The sequence below is a fragment of the Trichoderma evansii genome (genome assembly GCF_050947405.1).
Source record: "Trichoderma evansii strain SZMC 28006 chromosome Unknown GGI43scaffold_3, whole genome shotgun sequence".
Classification (NCBI taxonomy): Eukaryota; Fungi; Ascomycota; class Sordariomycetes; order Hypocreales; family Hypocreaceae; genus Trichoderma; species Trichoderma evansii.
Window position 1 is genome coordinate 1,491,803 of NW_028145203.1, and position 21,757 is coordinate 1,513,559.

At 48.7% G+C, this 21,757-nt stretch overlaps 3 protein-coding genes across 3 annotated transcripts; 1 reads left to right on the forward strand and 2 right to left on the reverse strand.

The window, feature by feature from the left end:
• Positions 1-1,616: 1,616 nt before the first annotated feature.
• GGI43DRAFT_250358 (Zn(II)2Cys6 transcription factor) lies at positions 1,617-6,398 on the forward strand. The gene is made up of 6 exons (XM_083200811.1): positions 1,617-2,926; positions 3,000-3,109; positions 3,206-4,756; positions 4,825-4,929; positions 4,997-5,614; positions 5,688-6,398. The coding sequence occupies exons 1-6, from the start codon at positions 1,937-1,939 to the stop codon at positions 6,103-6,105; spliced, it is 3,792 nt and encodes a 1,263-aa protein (XP_083064193.1). The 5' UTR covers positions 1,617-1,936; the 3' UTR covers positions 6,106-6,398.
• Positions 6,399-13,233: 6,835 nt separating this feature from the next.
• Positions 13,234-19,333, reverse strand: GGI43DRAFT_250499 (uncharacterized protein). Its single transcript, XM_083200812.1, has 6 exons — positions 18,763-19,333; positions 18,264-18,688; positions 16,884-18,207; positions 15,754-16,825; positions 14,889-15,701; positions 13,234-14,835 (listed from the first exon to the last, which is right to left on the reverse strand). The coding sequence occupies exons 1-6, from the start codon at positions 18,926-18,928 to the stop codon at positions 13,362-13,364; spliced, it is 5,274 nt and encodes a 1,757-aa protein (XP_083064194.1). The 5' UTR covers positions 18,929-19,333; the 3' UTR covers positions 13,234-13,361.
• GGI43DRAFT_396485 (WD40-repeat-containing domain protein) lies at positions 19,300-21,712 on the reverse strand. Its single transcript, XM_083204966.1, has 2 exons — positions 19,633-21,712; positions 19,300-19,576 (listed from the first exon to the last, which is right to left on the reverse strand). The coding sequence occupies exon 1, from the start codon at positions 21,375-21,377 to the stop codon at positions 19,794-19,796; it is 1,584 nt and encodes a 527-aa protein (XP_083064195.1). The 5' UTR covers positions 21,378-21,712; the 3' UTR covers positions 19,300-19,576; positions 19,633-19,793.
• Between the last annotated feature and the right edge of the window lie 45 nt (positions 21,713-21,757).

Below are 21,757 nucleotides of genomic sequence, written 5' to 3' on the forward strand. Positions count from 1 at the left end.
CATGCACAAAGCTCCGTGCCTCATCTTTTTGCCAAATGTGCCAGACGGTGCTAGTAATAGCAGTAGCATCGCCTACAGCACTGCATGTACCGAATACCGAGTAGTACTGTAATATCTTGGGTCATCAATGCCTTGTATACCGAGCTGCGTGTCGGTCGAGCCACTAGCCAGCGTGCGGAGCTTTGAAATTTGGAGCTGTGTATCACCATCTTGTCTCTTCGGGTAGTTGGAGTCCCGGGAGCGCTCTGGCGGCCAATCGCAGGCGGTCACGGTCCACGCGACTCACTCATTGCAGGTCCCATCCAACTCAGGCCCCATCCCGTGCCGCGTTTTTCTTTGCTTTTCTTTTTTTTTTTTTTATATATACATTTTGATGGCTTGTCTCAAGTCTGCCCGCATCCGTGCATCTCCAGTTTGTGATCGCTTGTACGTCCATGCCCTGGTCGCCTCCGAGTTCCTGGGCAACTGTTCCATTGGGTGCCGACAATGAAGGCCCCCCCGGCCCTGGCAACGTACCGTAGGCTGGCTTATACAAGAATGTATTACCCAGCAGAGACAAGACAAGACAAGAAAAAAAAAAGCAACGAGAGAGACGGTCGACCACAAAGCAGGGACCCCTTGCCCTGTACGGCCGACATCATCCCATCCCACAGCTCCTCGCGCAGTCCCAAGAGCGAACCCTGCAATGAAAGCAAACCCTGCGCAGGCCCCACCGCACGCCGCTAGAGGTACCCAGTACCACAGCTAATGAGTGCACTAATTGCTCCCGCCTAGCGTGTCTCTGCAGTGCCTGGGAGAGTCTTTCGCAGGTGGCGTCAGCGGCCCATTATGTCCATTATGCGCGCGCCCCCCCCCGGAGTGCCAAAAATACGGCGCTGAGCGTGGCCGCCGACACGGCAAAAAAGGGTGCCTGACGCCTGATTAGCTCGTTCGCTGAGTCGGGGTACGTGCCAGGATTTGATTCTCGTGCTGAACATCAGCAGTATCTCGTCTTACCGTGGCCTGGACCTGACCTGGGACACTGGGGAGCTTGTTTTTTTTTTTTTCTTCTTCTTCTTTCTTCTCTTTTTCCCCTTCTCCCTCCTCGAGATGCTGCTTTGCTATCACCACCCTCTCGCTTCCCGTCTCTCTCTGGCTGGCCTCACGTTTTGACACGCCCCTCCTCTCCGCCCGTTTTGCTTGTTCGTTCGCTAAGCCGCCTTGACGATTAACTCCCCGTCGGGCAGGATTGGGGCTGCAGGGTTCTGGGTACCGGGAACTTTGTCTGCGAGCCTTGGTGTCTTGTCCTTTTCCCATCGTATCCCGCCCGTCCCCACAGCCTGCCGGCTACCGGAGCGGCCTAGAGCTGCGTGGTGAAGCATTGGTGTGCTTCTGCTTTGCTCTGCTCTGCTCAGCACGCGCGCTCTCTCCTCTCTTCCTCTCCTCCTCGTCGCCCTCTCCTTCATCCTGCCCAACGACAGCGTTCTGGTTGATCGCCCCCCTTTGCCGCGTTCGCGTTACTGCGTTGGGCCTAGGCCGAGCCGTCGATAGTCCGCCGCTCACCTCGTCTATCAGACTCTACCGAACGTCGTCCTGCTCTGCCCGGATACCTGCACCGCTCGTACCCTCTGCCTCGCAAGTACCGCGCCGCCGGCTCTGGCCTTCAGTCTCCTCCTCGACGGCGGCAACTCAGATGTCATCATAGCCGCCCTAATCGTGCGAGGCTCACCCACCCCATGTCCTCCCTGGCTCCCGGTCTCCCGCTGCCAAAGATCCAATAACCAAGCACCGTTCTTCTAACCTTCCGAGCCTTCACTCCCCCGGCGTCTGGAGTTTCGCCCTCCAGCCCATGGCCAACACCCCTCTGTGGTCCTTGCTTCACCTCTTGCCTCGTTCCTGATTATGTGTCCGTGTGTCCTAGCCTGTACTTGTACTGTTTATACATCAAGCCAGCAGCATGGATCCAGGACCTCCCGACAGCAAGCGCATGCGCTTCTGGGAGCCATCTGGTGCTACGCGGCCGCATCCTAATACTCAACCTCTTCCTCCTTCATCTCATCATCCTCTTCCTCCTCCCTCTCACGCTCCGCATGCTTCGTCGACCCAGCTGCCGCCGCCGCAGCCGCCTCCTCAAGGCCCCAATCACCACTATCACCACCACTCGGCGAGCGCCAGCCCATATCAATATCCGCCTCGTGCCTCGGAGCTGCCTCTGCCTGCGCCAACGCCGGTGTCACTTCATGGGCATGCCCAACAGCACCCAGAGATTGACCGTCGACACTCGGATCAAGAGACTCTCGCTCCCATGCAGGATCCGTACCGTCAACCGCCGCCGCCGCCGCCGCAGCAGCATCACCCGGGGCTTCAGCATCCGGGATCACAGCATCCTATATCTCCTGCACATGCGCCCTATCAGTATCCCAATCGAGACGCCATAGTAAAGCGAGAGCCTGGGGACGATCTTCGAAGACCAAACTCGACAGGACATGCGCCAGACGCGCATCCACCGGCACCCCAGGTCGTGTCGACACCTCATTCTCTTCCGCCTCAGCTTCCTCCGCCTCAGCAACATCCTCAGTCACATCCTCAGCATCAGCAGCCACCGCAACCGCAGCAATATCCTCCGCAACACCTCCAACAACATCCTCAGCAACACCCTCAACAGCAACAGCAGCAGCAGCCGCCGACGCCGCAGCAGCAACATCCTCCTCCTCCACCTCCCGCTTTCCAAGATAACCCGCCACCACCACGACACATGAATTACGAGAATCAGCCGTCTATGCCCCCGACTCCCGGAGCCTATCGCGCCCCAAGCTTTCCTCCCGGGCCTCCTACACCGATCGCACAACAACAGCCCTATGAGCAAAACCCTAATTTTCAGCCTCAAGAGCCGTTTTACAGCGTCTACTCAACCGCGGCGAAAAAGAAGAATACAAGGGCTTCACAGGTCTGACTTGGCAATTCCATCTTTAACGAGCTCTTATGGGGATTTGGACACTGACTTTTCTTCTCTCTAATAGGCGTGTGACCAATGCCGGCAGCTTAAGGCTAAATGCGACGAGTTGAAACCATGTAAAACATGCAGAGATAAGGGCACGGAGTGCCGATACCGTGATCCAGTACCAAAAGCGTGAGTTCTCACCAGATTTGCAGCTTTCATACTCTTTTCTCATTTTCTAAACTTGAAGCGTGATTGGACTAACAAGAATTTTTTTTACCAATGCAGAACCGACAAAGCACAGACAGATATTCTAGAGGGCATTAACACCATGCAGTCTACGCTTCAGTTCATGTCAGAACGGTTTGGAACCATCGACGACAGACTGACCAAGATAGAGTCCGCCTTTTCAAGAATACCGCAGTTTTTTGAGGAGTTTACGCCAAGGGCCATTCCTAAAAAGGAGATTGAAGCTGCACCACTATCCCACCCAAGCCCGCCGCCACCACCACCGCCGCCACAACCGCTAGAAGAGCCACCAATCAGCCGATCTCCCGTAGCTGATATATCTCGGGATCAGCCGGTAATGTCTACTGAAACGGTACCTACAGAAGTAATGTCTAGTGATGCTGTAGCGATGGCTTTCGGCACTGAGGACGAAATAGAAGCAGAACCTGGTCCCCCCGTACCTCCAGGAGAGCCCGCCATCCCTATTAACCATACGACTTTGGCCGGGCTTCTCTTGGATTGGGATCCGATCAAGGAACTGACACGGCACCACCTGGAGCGCGAGGGCATTAAATATGTCAGCGAGTACCCCATCAGTCTGGAGCAAAGCCGTGGAATTCTCAAGGTGTACGGGCGAGGCGAAGACTCTCATCAGCGACTCTCCAGAGAGGCGACTGCCGATCACGGAAACGCAGAAATTGGCGATGATAACCTGTCAGACATTGTAGCTTCTTCTCCCGCTGCTGACTGGGGTCAGCTCGGAGGAGGCCTGAGTCCCGGCGATCAGATTGAGTACCGGGGCGGCGTTCTTGGCCCTGATGGAAACCCAGATTTCAGCGAACACAAGGTTACGGCCTACGTGGAGAGCTTCAAGAACAACATCTTGAACATGCATCCCATTATTCACCCGCAAGTTCTCGATGAGTGGGTTCACCAGTTCATCAATGAGCTCCCCACTGCGAACCCAAAGGTGAAGGCGCAGCCTCTGAAATCGACATTCGCTGTATCCCAGCCGATGGAAATGACTGGCGCCAAGAGAAAGCGAAGTCCCGATCCAGATGTCCCTGTGACGCCATCCTCCCAGCGTCTTGGCAAGCCAAGCCGTTCTATCCACAGCGCACTCATTCTCATCGTCTTGGCTCTTGGTAAAATCTGTATGTACCAAGACGAAGTTCCTGATGTGATTTTCCCGGTCGATCCTATCCCCCATGGAAGCCCAGTTAGCCGCAACGGGGTTCCTCCGTCGCCAATCCAGGGCTCGCCACCGGCCTTCTCAAATCACTCTCACTCTTCTGGCTTCCCTTCACCCAGGGACCAGGAACGTGGCTACCAGAGCAGGAGATCATCTATCCATGGCGCTTCCAGTGCGTCCGGGACCGCGGCTGTTCGCGCAGGGTACAGCCTGAAGAAGAACTACGAAGTAATTCCTGGTTTGGAATATTTTGCACTGGCAACGGATATTCTTGGCAACCACCTCGGCGCGTACAATAATATGAAGAACGTCTATGCCAACATCTTTGCTGGGCTGTATCACGGTCAGCTTGCGCGACCGCTGGAGAGTTTTGCCTTTATTCACAAAGCGAGCCACAAATTGCAAGTTCTCATGAGACCGTAAGTCTTCTTCCCTCTGAAAATACTACGAGCAAGTAATTGAAAGATGGTCTAACATTTTATAATAGGAGTTTGGACAAGCTCAAGAAGATTAAGACCAACATGGAATTCATCCAGGAAGGAAAGTACAACCAGCTGGCACTCGCTTTTTGGACGTGTCTGCAGCTAGAGAGGTAAGGATATGCACAGCCATGAGAGCCCCAGTAGCCTCTCGCTTGATTCAGTACTGACTTGCTATAGTGACTTGATTGCCGAGCTCCCGCTCCCGCCCTCTGGCCTTTTGCAGTACGAGAACGATATGCCTCAGCCCAACATGAGTCTTCTCCAGGGATTCGACCAAAGAGTTGTAGACAGCTACCCCGCGCAGCTCTATCTCCGAACGCACTTGAACAGCATCCATCGCATGTTTTACTCTCCTGATGATTCCAGCAAGCCTGAGAAACTGAAGAATGTGAGACTTGTGGCGGATGGCGTGTCTGGTATGTCCTGGGTTCCGCCCAGCTTCCGCTTTAACGAGACCGACCCCCCTGCAAACGACATTCTGTCGGCGCGCCTCAGAGCCAAGTACTGGGGAGCGCAAATGATTACCTATCGTCCGTTTGTCCGCCAAATTCTGCAGTGGTCCTATGAGTTGAAACGCCACCCCCAAAGCCCACATGCTGGCGTCTTGTCAGAGTATCGCTATGGGGTCATCGCACCATTCATCCCTCCAAATGTGAAGAAGCCAAGCGAACTTGATCGTTCCCTCATTGAGCTGGCTCGAAAGGGTATTTATGCTCTCATCGAAAGTACAAGATCGTTCCACGGACTCGGAGAGAAACGACCCATTATTACCAACGTGTTTGGCACGGCTCATGCGTAAGTTTACAATTTCATATGGAGAGAGTACTTAAAAAAAAAAAAAAGGCGTGTAACTAACATTACTCTATAGCCAATGGGGTAATCTCCTCGTCCTAGCTGCCGCTTTCAAGGATCCTGTCTTGCACGAGTTTGTACCCAAGGAGTTATTGCGCGAACTGTTTCAGAAGACGATCGCATTCCTTCGACAGTCTGCAACGCATACGAGCTCTCTGAGGATTGACATGCACATCTTGGAGGGGCTCCAGCGTGATCTGTTCCACTCGGACGTAAGAATGGCTTCGAGCTTTTCTAGCAACACTGGCCACCATACCCCCAAGCTTCCTATGGCGGCACCACCACTTGGCGGCGATGCCAGTATCCAACCGCCTCTGCCGCCACCACCACACCAATCGCCTCATCATCAGCAGTCGCCTCACCAACAGCCACTGCAGCCGCCTCGAGCACAACAGTCGCCTCTGGCGCATATGCCGCATCTCGGGATGTCTTAGGAGCTAGAAGAAGAGCTCTATCTTTGAGTGTCTACTTTTTCTGTTTCTTTGGTCGGTTATCTCGAATTTTGTTCGTTTTCTTTTTTCTCTTCTAAATCACTCTTGGCAAGTTGGCAGTGGCTTTGCTATGTTGCTTGTTGCGACTGGCGTGCCTCTGACCACTGCGAAGTGTTTTGGGACCGCGATATTTATCTATTTCAATTATTTACGTGAACCTGAGCTGGGAAAGCAATTTGATGGGCAATACAAGGATGTTTGAATGAAAGGAGCAATAAGCCGAAAGCACGGTTGGCGGCACAGCGATTGCATCGTACTGCGATTTTGACTCGTATTAACATTGGATATCACTTACGCGCAAAGGCATGGACCGTATTGAACGGTCTTCAGATCGCCTTCTTTATTATTTTCTGCATTTTTCTTTATAAACTGAGACAACCTAGAAGCCATTACTTGAGAACGTATTACTGTTGCGTCATATTCATATACTTCTGTACCGAATACTTTTGTTTAGGAACTGGCGCCGTCGGAAACCTAATGCTTATTTACCCAACTTTTTTTATACACGACTCTTTTACAGCTCTCTGAGATGGATTTGGAGGAGGAGATACCACTGTGCTATGCATGCAGACTACACAAACGCGCGTCTATCACTTTACTGTTTCTTTTTTTCCTAAACACACACCAAAAAAAAGTTATTAAGCCAAGCATGGGGAAGGGAAGGGGGAAGGAAGGTGGGACTAGGGGAATTGCAGCTGGGGACGAAGGGATTAGCTGCATGCGTGTAACACTGGGCCAACTATTTCTTGGGAAACTAGGGGTATACGGCAAACAAGAAACAAGGATAGATATACATATATACATGCTCTTTGTTTATCATTATTATTATCATTTTATGTATACGGCTATTGCTCTGTGAGAGAAAGAATTGTGCCAAGAGCATCTTGGCTAACTGGTAGGGGCAAGGGTGAGGATCAAGGCGGCCTGTCACCTGTAATAAAAGGAGGATCTCTCGTCAGATGCCCTGCCCTATGATATTAGTGGCATCTTACTATCATCTTTGATATACACCTACATCTAGACGTATGCCAAATATTACACGCATAAGTACATTAGTACACTGCCGGGGATAAAAGTATGCATAACGAATTTTCCCTATCAGCGGCGGCGGTTAGCCGGTGCGCCGGCATTCTACCTAGTAGTTTATGCCTCCCAATAATAATCAATCTAGTAGTTGCTTTGTACCTAGGACTTGGGACCTTTTTCGGCATTGAAGTTCCGAGCCCTTTCCAGAACGACCGAGTGTCATGTGCTGGGGTTGTTTGGGATTGTTTTGATAGGATTCCTGATTTGGCCTTGGGGGCTGATCATTTGCTTCCCTTGTCTCTATCGACTGTATTATGTACCCGTCTTTCTAATCTGCCGGTGCTACGAGTTACCGTTCCCCTTTGTTCCCTTACCTTATCCAATCTAGTAGTGTTATGCACTATATCTATGTATGTACTCGTATCTGCCTGGCTATCTATTGCTTTTTCCTCACTAGAGCTGCCTGGCAAGTATCGACCATTGGATGCAAGGGCACCGCAGGGTACCTGTTGGCAGTATCAAGTAAGCACACACAACTTAACCTAGGTAACTTACGGGTCCCGCTCCGTCTTTCGGTCTGCGGCGGGCGGAGCGACGGGCGGATTGACGGGTAGACATGCGGTGATGACAGGAGGGGAGACAAAAAGAGAGAGAGAAAGTATACATGTAGCACGTTAGATAGGTAGTACACAGGTAGTAGGCCTACGTAGCATTTGGGAAGAGCAAAAGTGCGGGGAAGGGATTTGGGGAACAGCAGGGATATGTTTTTTTTTTTAATGTGTCTAACGGTATGTCTCTCTTTGTTGTTTTTGTTTGTGTCGGCTAAGGGGAATTTACCAAGACAACGGGGCTCCCTCCTGGGGAAGTCAGATGCGGTCCCATCTGGGGGAAAAACAGACGGGTCTAAGACCTGCATTTGGCGGGAGGTCTAAACCACCCCCTTGCTTATTTCTTGTTTTCTACTTGGGCCTGTGTTTAAGAAGTATGGCTCTAATAAGAAAACGCATTGATTAGGGGTGTGTATAGAAAAATAAAGACAAAGGAAATAATAATAATAATAAAAGAAGAAAAAGCCACCTACGTGATACGTGAATCATGATACTGGGTACTGCTTGTTTTGCTATGAGCAGGTGACAGACAGGGGGGGTTCATGGAACATTGATAAGAATGCCTAGGCTGGGGCTGGGGCGCGACGACAACGGAGCTTAGAGCTGACCCGACCGACTGGACATGGGGCAAAAAAGGGACATGGGGTGTTTAGAAAATATGGAGGAAGAAACAAGGGAATAAAAAAAAGAGGAGACCAGAGTTGAAGGGGTCAGTGAGCCGTTTGCCGTGGCGGGGAGGCTCCGCAAATTGCTTGGTAGCAAAAAGGGTCGCTTTTGTGATGTGCTATGCCTCCTACGAGCATTAGATATGGCCCTGGACTGCTTCTCCTCGGGGGTTTTTAATTCATTTGGTATTTGAGCAAGGGGCGGGAAGAAAAAGACATGGAAGAACAAAAAGGGTGAATGGGTGAATGGCAACAAGTTGGTGTATTGCTTGCGGGAATGTGCCGAGTACGAGGTTCATGTGCCGGACTGAACTGGATGATGTACTCTATACATACACACAATGCAAGGCAAGGCAAGGTAGCATCGGGAGCGGTATATACTGTAGGTTGCATTATACTATGCTACTAGCTGTATGTATATTTGTCCTTGACAGCAGTTGAAGCAGATACTAATGGTCGCTGAGGAGGGGCGTGCGAGCATGGATGTGTGCCGTTGGTGATGCTTGGCAGACGGCAGAGTCACAGGTTTGGCTCATGACATAACATAAGGATTTGGGATGTAACAAAAAGGCGTGACCCTTTGTCATTCACCTCATGCATGTGAGCCTTTTTTTTAATCGGTTGACGATTTTGTAAACAGCCTCTTGTTTGACAATAAGACTTTTGGTTTCAGCCACTTGTATTGTGGCATTTTTTTTGCTCATGTGAGTGCTGCGGGCTGCATGCACGGGCTGTATACTATATGCGGGAGGCAAGGGGAGTGTTTCTAACGTAATAGCGAGAAACACTGTTACTACTGAAAAACGGGACTTTTAATTGCTGGAAGAAATTGATGCAAAGGATTCTTTGTCAGATCCGAAACGCCCTGGTAGTAATAGTATCCATGGACTTGGTATGTAAGTTGCGGGGTTTGTGCAGTTTACTACTGCTTGCTGGATGCTACGCTGCTTACGTTTACATCGTCGGTCTTGACGTGAGGCGGTTTCTGTTTGAATCTTTAGTAGTGGAGAGGGATGTGATCCAAGGCCTAGATCTAGAATCCCGTAATTACCCTGATGAAGAGACGGCTGGTAAAAGGCACAGCCTTGAAGGGAGTTGTAAGTCATTGGTTGGGCATTATTGCAAGTGTTTGATATTTGATGCAAATTGCCAACTGCTCAGACTCTAATGCAGCTTGATCCTATGAACTACGGCGGTGTTTGTAACTAAGCTTAATTTTTCGTGTAGAATATACGATGCTAGTTTCCATGTCTTGCAGGCCATACTGACCAAGATTTTGCTTGGTTCGTGCTCTGCTTCGGTTGTCGGTATAACATAATCCGGAAGTCGTACCAGGAAATCGACTCGCCTAAGTGGAAGAACAAGGAAAATGAGATAAGATATTAGAATCAACGGATCGGGGGCGTGAATAGACCCTGTAAGATACAGAGATAGACTATTGTGCTTTACTTCATTTCCGAAGTACGTAATGTGAACCGTGCTCTGTAAGTGCCCGTCTGAACATATATCCAAGCGAGTCGTTCTAACACTAGGCTAGGAAGTCTAAACGAAGAACGAAATCGTAAGATTTTACCTTTTTTTCTTTAGCGCAGAATGAGGCCTAATCTATCTTGTTGTTTGCTTGCCCGTCGCAAAACATGACCCGGTTAAATCGCGAGTGCCGGTGAGGCGTGAGCGATAGAGATTGAATCATTGGATCAGAAGCTTTCCTGGCAGGCGCAAGTTTTACTAATAATGGAAAATCCCAGGGTAGACTAAAAAGGTTATTAGTTAGACTCGATCATCTCCTTCTCCCAACAGCTTAGTTAGTGCTATTCATTTTCTCAATAGCCAATTTTTTTATTTCTTACATGTAACAATAAATTAGCGATCTATTGCTTGTTTAAGGCTGAAGGAATATTAACACTAGCGAAATAACTTGCTTTAAAATTGTTTTGGTATAGACTATGATAGGAACCAAGCTGTCGTAAGCGCCTCCAGGGCATTGGAGCTGAAAGGCTCCCAACTTGCGTACCCTTGCTGATGCTGGCGGTTTAGTACACATCAGTGTTAGCGACGGAACAGCCGGTCGATTCGTCGGAGCTGGCTCCGCGTTCAATTCAGGTTTAGACAGAAAAAGATTTGAGCCTCCTTGTATCCATTCAGCTTGCATGTTTGGATGTAGGCAGGGCACTTGCTCGGTCAAGGGGGGCCAAATCATGGAAAATCCCTTGGCTAACGGCTCTTGGCGAGGATTTTGTGAAATGAGAGGTGAAAATCCCGCAGGTTTCCATGGTCATTGCTTGTTGTATTGTATGGTTATGGGGGGGCGTTTGTCTATCTTTTGGTCCTTTCTGCTCTCGCTTCACGACGCGACGGATATCAACCCTGAGGGCTGTTCCATCACGGCCAATTCCAGCTCCCCTGTGTTGCAGAATATTATTATCCTACGGAGTGCTACTCCGTGCCGTTGCTATCCATACTTGCAATATTTAGCGACACCTGTTTTAGCTTACTGCTACGTAGTAATCCTACGGTACTGCCTAATACTGCTACTGGGCAGGGGATACTTCACCTTGTCTACAATCAAAATGGCGTCATAAGGGTTGCGGACCATGTTGACAAGGGCCATGAGGATCAGGTTCCTTCGAGGGGGGGTGCCTGGCTACCGGGCATTTGGATACCCAAGATTATCATTTCCTGGGTCCTGAGATGGCCAGTGCTTGTTGCTCTTGTTCTTGATCGTTTTTGACTGGGATTGGCGCGGTCTCGAACCGCTCTTGACGAGCGCTAGTAGCCCGTGAAAATCACACCACTTTGCATAACTACTAACTCGGCAATCCCAGGCAGGTAAGTCGCCGGTTATTCTAACCTATTGAGCCCTGGATTGAACTCACGGAGATAGGCCGAGAAGACGAAATTCCCCGAAGGGTTACGAAAAGAATCAAGGCTCTTGAATAGGAGGGCTACATAAGCCCGGCTTTCTGTAACGATACACGATAAAACCCGGCTAGGTTTAAAATCCTACAATTGATTTTCCACCCCTTCGGTAGCGGCCCAATTAGTTTTACGTAGCATTAGGCCAATTCTCTGATGGCGGCCAAACTCCAAATTGGCCGCGTTTTTGCACCTCCGCCTATAGATCGGCCGCGTGTAGTTGAAAATGGGGGTAATTTTCGGTGGCGGGATATATGGGGGTGGGCGCGGCGGTACGGGCCTCGCGTTTATGGGGGTGGTGTGGAGCGAAGTTGATTCGGCGAACGAAGAGACGGCAAGCTCGGCCAATAAAGTAGAGAGGAAAAAGGCACAATCTCGGACAACTCGATTGGATCGTGTTAGTTTAGATAGTGCGAGGCGACTGTCTTTGATTGTAGCGGAAGTTGAGGCTGTCGTGGGGTTTGAAGATGGAGTAGTATTCGATGCAGAGAGCAATGGAGTTTTCAACTTCCCTCTTCGCCTGTCTTGTGAATGCTGGGCACTATGTAAGGGAGTTTCTTAGGCTCTTCAATTACTTAAAACTAAGAGAATAGATGATAAATTAATAAGTGCTAGTAATGTCAAGTCTCTTCTATTTCGTGCTTCCACTTTAGACATCGCTGTATACACCTTATAAGCAATGTTGATCCTGCAGCGGATAAACTTTCCTTGTATTAACTAAGCGGGCAATCTACAGCTGAAAGCTAGCCGCGCGTATGCATGCCCTTGATCTCTTGTTATTCAGCAGATGTTGAGCTGAGCTTTTGCGCTTACCCCAAATGTAAGGTATCATACGACCTCGCTGGTATTTCCTTTTCAGTCTCATGTAGCGGGGAGGGCGAAATACAGCACTCATTTGTTTTTTTTATGATAGCCTTTGCTTGAACCGCCCGGGCAAACAGAGCAAGCAGTTGATCTGTATCATTACGATGAAAGTCCTTTCGACAACAGCGGTGACTGTGGTGCATTAGACACTGGGTACCGACGGTTAAAATATCCCGGTAGTCACATATGGGGAAACATCAGATACGACGCAAAAGGACGCAAAAATGAGCTCTACAGTGGAAGCATTTTGCCTTTTTTGCGTCGCTCCCCATCCCTGCGAAACATTTGAGGCGTCTATTTGCGGGCTTGACAGGGCGGCGAGTCGGATGACGCAGGTTTTAGTTTGGGAACTCTATTTGTGCGACCTGCATGCGTCGTGAGCAGCATCACGCGACTGGATGTCTGAGCCCGGAGGAAAGGATGCTAGAATGTCGTGATGATGACTTGAAGAGGATACTGGTTTAGGAAGAAGATAGAGGCAAAGACAGGGATTTGCAATCAACTCCTTTGGAATGCCAACCGATAGACATGTCATAGGGATGGATGATGCTGAGAGGTAAGGCCAACTGCGTGGAAGAATATCTGCTTCTAGATGTAGAGATCGTACGTATTCTTGACTATGTAGATAATAGAGTGTAAATTTATTAGGTCAATACGTAGGGCTGTGATACAACACATAGAGTGATGGTTTACTACATACCCACTGGTAGTTGGACAAGTGATGTTGCTAGCTGTCAATGTATGAGACAATGGTGGGCTGTTCATCGCAACTTGAGCACATAATTTCATTAGTTTCAAAGACCTACATGGTGAGATTCGTATATTCAGTGTATACATGCATGTTATCGATATATCCACCTGCATTCAGGAAGTTGTGATTGAATCAGCTCGTTGCAATAGTTTCTGTCGAAAGATGGATCAATGAGTTGACGAAGAAGGGGCGAAGGCGTGACTTTCGACTCGAATCAAACTTTTGTAATCTTGTCAATTTCTTAAGATACACAAACTTTACAATCTCAGCTATCAAAATAGACAAACGTATACTCGGCCGCCTCTCTGTCTCACATTAATCTTCACCTCAAGATTCTGGCAAAACTCCTTCAAAAGCAAGTGATTCCTTTTACGCCCACAATCGGTGGAATTTGGTATCAAAGTCTTCTCTCAATATGATGAATGCCCGGAGAACTTTATGCAGACCACTGCCTTTTAGATATACTCCGTGCGCATCATCATCTTTGTCCTGGCTATACAGAGTGGCAGAAGACGGTGGTGTCTCGCTACTGCTGTCGCCATTAGGCTCAGAGCTGGTGCCTCCATCTGTAGGGATCATTTCAGCTTCACTCTCAAAGTCTTCATACTCTTCTTCTGAATCCATCTCACTGGCATCCATCAAAACGGTTAGACTGCTAATAATGGTAGACAGAGTGCGAGAGAATTCTTTGAGGTAAAACCACACGTCTCCACGCCGAATACCGTTATCCCTTACAAGGACAGCCATGCTACCGTGCTTGTAAAAGTCGTACAAGTGTGCATTGAATTCCACGTCTGTATCATGTGGCCAGATAGGTATCGATGGGATGGCTGATTCTTCCAAGAATACATCTCCACGGGCCGTCTGACATAAATCATGAATTGTCTTGAAGCTGTCTGTATTTCCAGACAAAGCAACAAAAGGAGACCTGACCATGCTAGAAGCCTCAGAATCGGCAGAGACCCAATGAACTGGTTCCTCTTGGCCCACTGTTGTCTGAGTGAACGGCAGCACTCTATCCCTCTTGCCTTTTAAGCTATGGCTGACATACGATTGCACGTATCTCTTAAATATGGAAAGAGTTTCTTCTTTATGCTGCAAGAGTAGATTTTCGGCGTTCTGCGGAAGCCTTGGGAGAAAGATGATAGACGCCGATTTTTTGGCTACCTCAACCATCATCTTGGTGCGCATGACTGGTATTCGAACAAATAAGTGTGACAGCACTAACATCATTTCCAACAGTACTCTATCGCGGTTCATATGAATTTCCGAGCAGAGCTCATGGAAATATCCGCCTCTCAAGAGCGAATGAAAGGCAAATACCGAGTTCTCCATAAAGTATAAGTGGCCGATTATACTAGCAAAATTGATAGGGATGCCGGTAGCTGAAAGCAAGTTTTGTCTCCGAAGATATTCAATAGAAAACCGAACATGATGCTTGATCGACATCTCTGATTCTGGTCCGCCAAGATATAGACGTGTCTGAGATAGCAGTGATTTAACCATGTTCACCGCAAAATCACAGTTCTCAGATCCGTGAAGTAATGAGAATAATCGGAGAATAAGGGTTGTAGATATGGGAAACTGTCCATTGAGACCTGGGAGCCGCGCCGACATGATTTCATATACACGTTCCCGTGGTATTCTGTTGAATACTACATTTCCAAGAAGATCGAAACCTCTACGACCGGCACGACCTGAAGCCTGCCTGAAATTTTGAGCCGTGAGAAATACAGAATCGTCATGGAAGATTACAGTCTTGCAAGGCATGTTGATACCAAGAGCAAGCGTGCCAGTTGCAGCGACAAGCCTCAAGTACCCTTTACGAAACATTACTTCAACCCTAATCACAAAGTCGTTAGCAGATCACTTTTAAGAGAGGTATGTGTAACTTACGTTTGGCGATACTGCCGGTTCAAACTAGAATGATGCACACCAAGGCCACGTTGAAGAGCCTCCAGCAGCCAGGGGTTAACCTGGCCTTGCAGAGCTGAGATCATTTCAACCACCTCCGACATTTGCATTTTCTTCGTATCTGCAAAGTTGAACTGCTCCAATGGATCATCTGGTCTGAAGCTCACCCAAGGACTAATGTCCGCGCTTTCTTCCTCACGCAGCTGCTCTAGTTTTGAAGTCCTAGAGCCGTCTCTGGCGTCGCCTTTGTTTCGTTGGACCGATTTCTTCTTCTGTCGAAGGATTTCAGATTTTTTCCAAGCCTCGAAATCCTTTAATTTCTGAACCCACTCAGGCGACCTATCCTTCCATTCTTTTTCAGCCTCGACCAACCTCATAAGGATCAGCTTCATGATATCTTCGCATCCATGGGTATCATAATGGAAAATTAGAGCAGGTAGAGCGCCTTGGCTATATAGATCGATAGCCAAAGTAAACATGCTTTCTAAATCGTCAAGGCGCCTAGCGACACGATTGGAAGGCAAAGCTCTTTCATTAGTCCAACGTGGCTCGAGAAATTTTCTTATATCTTGAAATGCTGAACCAGGGCTCTCTATGATGCGCCGAAGTGCTTGTTTTAACTCTGTCTCCCACCGAAGAACGTCCGACTTTGTTATTGTCTCAGGTAGACTGGTCAAAGGATCGGGGACTCCAAGCTTGACAATATCTTCATCTGAAAGCACTTTCTTTATACTTTTCCATAGTTGCAGACAATCTCTGGCCTCTAGAGAAAGATCATCAAGCGCTGTACGAGCTCTAAAGAAAAAGTTAGCAACTTAATCCACCCAAGTACTTACAAGATATATACCTTTCAGTCAAAGCTGCTATAGGATGGATAAACTTGAGACTAGTACAACAGTTTTCGCCTTCGTCTAGTCCAGGAACAGGAAGTGATTTATTACGACGAAGCCCCTGAAACGGCCCGCGCTCTTGGGGAATATGAATAAATTTTCGGAGATCTGAATATCGCGCCGAATGTACTATAAAATCTAGTTCCAGCCCCTTATTTTGCTGTACCTGTGATAGCCATTCCCGGAAGGGCTCAGGATTCCCAATTGTTGCTGAGAGGGCAATGACTGGACATGGAGCCGATAGAAGTAACTGTTCCCATACAACGCCATCAGCATCCTGGCCGATACAATGGACTTCGTCGAAGATGACCCTCTTGATGCGTTTAGACCAAGCATTTGGTCCTTTAGCATTTGTTGGTGCCAACAACAATATCTGTAGCATGTGCGGGACTGTCACCAATATTTGGCATCCCGTTGGACTTTGGATTCGGTAATCTCGAGTGTATATAGCCCAAACAGACTTCCCCTCTTGTTTATAAGACTTGGTGAAGCGCGCTCCAACTTCCGCAGCAATCTGATTCACAAGAGCTTTAGTCGGCGCAACGTATACCAAAACCCCGTCGTCGCTTTCTTCAAGCATTTTCTTCATGGCATAGAAAGATATGAACGTTTTACCCGCAGACGTTGGTGCAATGACAAGGAGACTATTGTTGGCATCAATTGAATCGAGGACTTTGCGCTGCCAGCCATCAGGTTCAAACGGTACCCTTTTCTTTTCATCTGGCTTAGAATCAAATCTTCGATTCATATAGGGTGCCGCGTATTCGAGTTGCATCTCGCGATAGTTTTGCATAACCTTCTTCATGCCCTTGAGAGAGTTATAGTCAAATTTGAAAGACATCTCTTGCGTCTGACCGCCGACTACGAGTGCAGGGAATGGTATCTCAAGATAGTTGGTTAAGCTCTGTACTGCTTGATTCACCGCCTTAGAGACAGTTAATTTCGGCACTGTTAGGTTCAATGTTTTGGAGAGTCCGGCGGGCTGTAATTCATGAAGCCATCTCCAGATAAGCGCAATCAAGTATGATTCTGTGAATTCAGGGATTAGTATGACATCTCTTGTTTGAAATGGTTAGTCAATTCTTACTATCTGATCTCGCATCTGGTGGAGCCTTTGCCCACAACTGCGCGAGGATATGGCACAAGTAAAGGTGCACTTCGTACTCAAACGTTGCGACGTCGTCTTTGGGCCGCTCTGTTAGGAATTTCAGAGCTTTGAGATAGCGAGCAAGCAGACTATGATCTTTTTCAATTTCTCGGCATGTCTTTCTCCAAAGGGCGACAGTAGTCTCTCGCCTTTCAGAATCCTTTTTATTTCGAAGCTCCTCAGCGGCTCTCAATGCACTCTCTTTACCCCCGGGTTTGTTTCCCTGCCGTCCCGACTTTTTAGGCTGGGACTTTTCGTTATCCGCTTTGCCATTATTCACCTTGTCTTTATTCACAATCGCCTTTTTATTCTTAGAATTGTTTGTCACGGCGTCTTTCTTCACGGTGATCACCTCCGGATCAATGAGCTTGCCCCTTGCATTTGTCAGACTCGCAGAGTATGCCACAATGCTAGCCAAAAGCTTCTGTCTTCTTTTCATTGCAAAAAAGCCAAGTCTTTCAATTTTCCGAGTTGGTAGAAGCGGCTTCGTGTTATGCCAATGGTGGAGATCTTCAAAGACAGAATTAGACGATTTGTCCTCTATGCCTTGACTCTCCTTCAGCTTGACAGCTTGGAGAAAATCGTCAAGTACGGGGTGGCTAAATGGCAAAGCTGAGATCTCTACACCATCTGAGTCCCTCGCGAATGGTTCATTATCAGAATGGATAAGTTCAGGCAGGTTCTCTGAGAAATCTGCGTCGGATCCTAGACGGAAAGCTGACCAAAGATGCCGCCAAGTCTGAATAATCTGGCTTGGAAGCCACTTTGCGGTCCGCAGAGTTTCAAGCATGAAATAAAACAAGGAGCCGTCAATGGCGTCATATAGATCCCAATTTTCATCATCAATATTCAAATTGGCCATCCATTCGCCCTTCTCCAACACTACCCATGACATCTCGATGACCTGACGTAGGAATTCAGAGTCTCCAAGGTTTGGATGGCATCGTTGCGGACCGACCCAATGCTGACGCTCAAGCAAGGTACAGTGTTTTAGAACGGCAAGGTGAAGGAGGAATGCTTGGATTTTCTCTTGAATATCGAGATTTTCTCCATCTATCAAGTCATCCTTTTGCATGCGAAGTAGAGATAGGCAGGCAGCTATGCCCAGCCGTTCTCGAACGGTCAGATCATGAGTCTCAGTGACCCAAGTCTGTATACGGTCATTTTTTGGGTCAAAAAATGGAGTAAATGGTGAATCAAATTCCTTTTTGACCGGGAGCGGTCTAAGTGGCGTGGACGATCTACTCAGTAACGGCGCGTATGCCTGGGAAAAGATGCACGTTAGTACCTCGAATTCGCACATAAGGGGATCAATTTTACTTTTGAGCTCTTCCACGTCAGAGCATTAATTACGGCTACATTCTTGCCACGCGAGATTAAGCGGCGAATGGTGTACCGTAAGGCGATTGTATCTTTGACGTTGTCTGATTCGACCCCGTCATGGCATAGGACAAAATGGATGGGCAGGCCTTGAAGATATTCTTCAAATTCTGTACTGGAGAGTGAGTCAAACTCCAAAACAGATGCTCTAGCGCCATTATTTGCACTCTTTTGCGCGTGTCTCTGAAGATGCTTAATGATGACTGTTCTTGCGAATTGATATTTATACTCGAAGCCCGATTGGTAAGGGACACAAAGATCTCTAAGGTTTCGGAAGAACACGACATCAAAGTCGCAGCCTCTCTTCTGGAAGTTACTGAGAAATCTTTCGACAAAATATACGGCATGTAGTAACTGGAATCCATCTATTGGGCTATTTGTCAGACACATGGAAATCTTTTGAGGGAGCACCTCAAGTTTTCTTCGTCTTTTCACTCACCCTGGAAATTGGCAGGCGATTCTTCAAGACAGTGCCGAATCAGCGATTCGCCATGGATGATGAAGGGCTCTTTGCCGGCGATATCGCCGATTAGGTCAACCTTGGGAGCCCAGAGGTGGGTGTACCACGAGCGAAGAGCGCTTTCTGGGGTTTCTGGAGGATCCATGGCGAAATTGGACAATAATAGCAGTATTTATATTTGCCAGAGATGAAAAAAAATAAAGTAAATTGATATATGTTTGAGGCTTAAAAGGTAGGCAAAGCGATGTATCAGCACACTTGGATGCCTTACTATCCAGATGAAGTTGAAGTTGATGCAGCAGGATTTGTAGTTTCTATGTCAAAACAGAGTATAAAAAGAGAAGAAATAGATTAAAACGGAATAAAAAAAGCAAGCGACAGGGGAAACAAATAGAAATCCCGCAGAAATCCTGCAGAAATTCATGAGAAGTGACAGACGGATGTGAATTGGGGTCGCATTGCCTGGTGGGAGGCCAACGCTGCATCTGGGAGGCCTACAACAACAGGTGACTGTCTGTTGGCCGCGCACAACGCCATATTATGCAAGCACACACGTTTCAGCCTCGCGGCCCAATCTTGGAAATGCAACGGTATTGGCTGGATATATCATGTGCCTTTTTTGCCCAAAGGATTTTACTGGACATTTACTACTAGGTGAGCTTGTTTGGGCCTCCTATTTCTTTTACCGCCGACAAGTTGGAAATATTGAACTTGAGGGCATAGTATCTGGAAACCTGAAACCTTTATACCGGCCTCAGATGGTTTACGATTGCTCGTTGGTCACATATGAAAGGTCTTATTCCATATTCCTTGTTCAATATCTTCATATTGCATTAACGTATCTATAAGCTCGATAGAACAAAAAATACAACAAATAAAGTTCCCAAATTTTGATATATACGAACAGGCATTCTTCAACCTTTGAATGATGCCGCCCAAAAAACGCCAGACAATTACCAGAATGCTCCAACCGCCTCGTCTCCCTCTTGCCTCACACAAGCTTTTCATGTTCATACAGCACTCATCATTAAGCTCTCCAGCATGCCTCCACTCTGACAAGCTATCTGCGCCCTCTCAACCTCGAGCTTAACTCTCCTGTGCAGAGTCTTGAAGCCTTGATGCAGCTCCGCCGATGCGCCCACATATTCGGCATATAGATCCAGCAGCTGAACACCGACTTCGACGCAGATGCTCACATAGCGGGGGTCGCAAATGTGTCCGCACACCCATTTCAGCACGGGCTCCACGCTCTGCTCATCACGGTTCTCCAGCGCATCACGGATGGCGCTGCGATGACGAAGTGCAAGCAGCAAAGTAAGGACATTGAGAGGCGAGTACTCGGATGATGAACGATCGATGACCTGGTCGAGTGCTTTGGAGTAGCGAGCGTGGCGGAGGTCAGCTTGCCACGGTCTCTCCTTCTTCTTGGTAGGACGGCCTTGGTTGGCAATGACAACGTCGGCACTCTCGCCGAGCAGGTCCAGACGCTTGGTGGCTTCGACACGGCGCTTGCGCTTCTGCTTCTGCGCATCGAGGGAATCGATTGTGCCGGCAACGAGCGCCTGCATTTCCTTCTCACGCTCACGATGGCGCGCGGCCTCGGTACCAGTAAGTCGTGTGCGGATGCTGAGCACACCGGACTGCATGCCGACTGCGAGATGGCGATCGTCGTCGGAAGAATCGTTTGAGGGAATGACGCAGACTGATAGAATGGGGGCCTGGTATTTGATGCTGTTCACGACGTTCCATCCTGTCGTCTCAAACATCTTGACGTGACCCTCTAAACTACCGGTAACAAGGCGACGGCCGCCAGAGGCAAGGCTCATGGAGGTGACTGTCTTCTGGTGGTTTGTGATGAGATGTAGTGGTCGTGCGGCAACCAGATCGAGAACGCTGACAGCATTGCCGGCGGCGGCCAAAACAGTCGTTCCCGTTGGCAGAGGAAGCACGCTCTCGACAGGGGCGGCGTGCTTGAATGTCATAACGGCAGAGTTGTTACCCGTTCGCGGATCCCACAGTTTGACCGTAGAGTCGTAACTTCCAGACACCACCATGTTGGCCATCGTGCCTGGCATGAAGCTTCCAGTTCGCACATAATCGGAATGTCCCACAAATGTGCTTGTCGGCTCGCTGCTGGGCAAATCCCACAGCCTAACCGTCTTGTCGTCGCTCGTACTCAACAGCGTAGTCAGTTCCACGGGTGAAAACTTGGTCGTCCACACAGGCTGCTTGTGATCCAACCACGTCCTCAGAATAGCCCTAGATCCCACGTCAAACACCTGTATCCTGCCCGTATCGTCACCGGCCACCAGAACGCGGCCGTCCCGGCGAATCTCTCCGCTTCGCGCCACATCGCTAAACCGGGTGATTGTCTTGAGCAGCTTCCGGCTGCGGGTTGAGTAGATCTGCACACGTGTGCCCGTCGTCACGGCGAAGGAGTCGCTATTGCTTGAGACATGCGTAATAGGGAAATTCGTCGGCGAAGGAATTAAAAGAGGGTTCTTAAACGACTTCCAGTAACGCTGCTCTGCAGTCATGGGCGCGGGGCCAGACGCGAGCTTGACCCTCGGCAGGGGCGCCACTTGTGAAGCCATTGTGTGTTATCTCTTCGACCGACTGAGATTTCCTCGCAGGTTCTTTGAAATGGCGTTGTTTAGGCGTCGAAAGAGTGCTGTTTTGGTGGCTGATCGCGGCCGTTTGTCTCTCCAAAACTCGAGTGATGGACGATCGAATTAGCAGTGCCGTGAGGTTGGCAGCTAGGCTCGATTTTTTTTTTTCTGCCAGCGATAAGCAAGAATTAGTAGATTAGATAAGACTTAACGGCGGAAAAGATACCGCGGGGCGGGTGGCATTAAGCCTCATACAGACTAGCTTATGCATAAAGGCTCTAAAGCAGTACGTACCTGCTGGCCTGAGTGGTGAAGTCGTCCTCTCATACAGCATTCCATTTATATGGTAATATCATTGTCAAAGA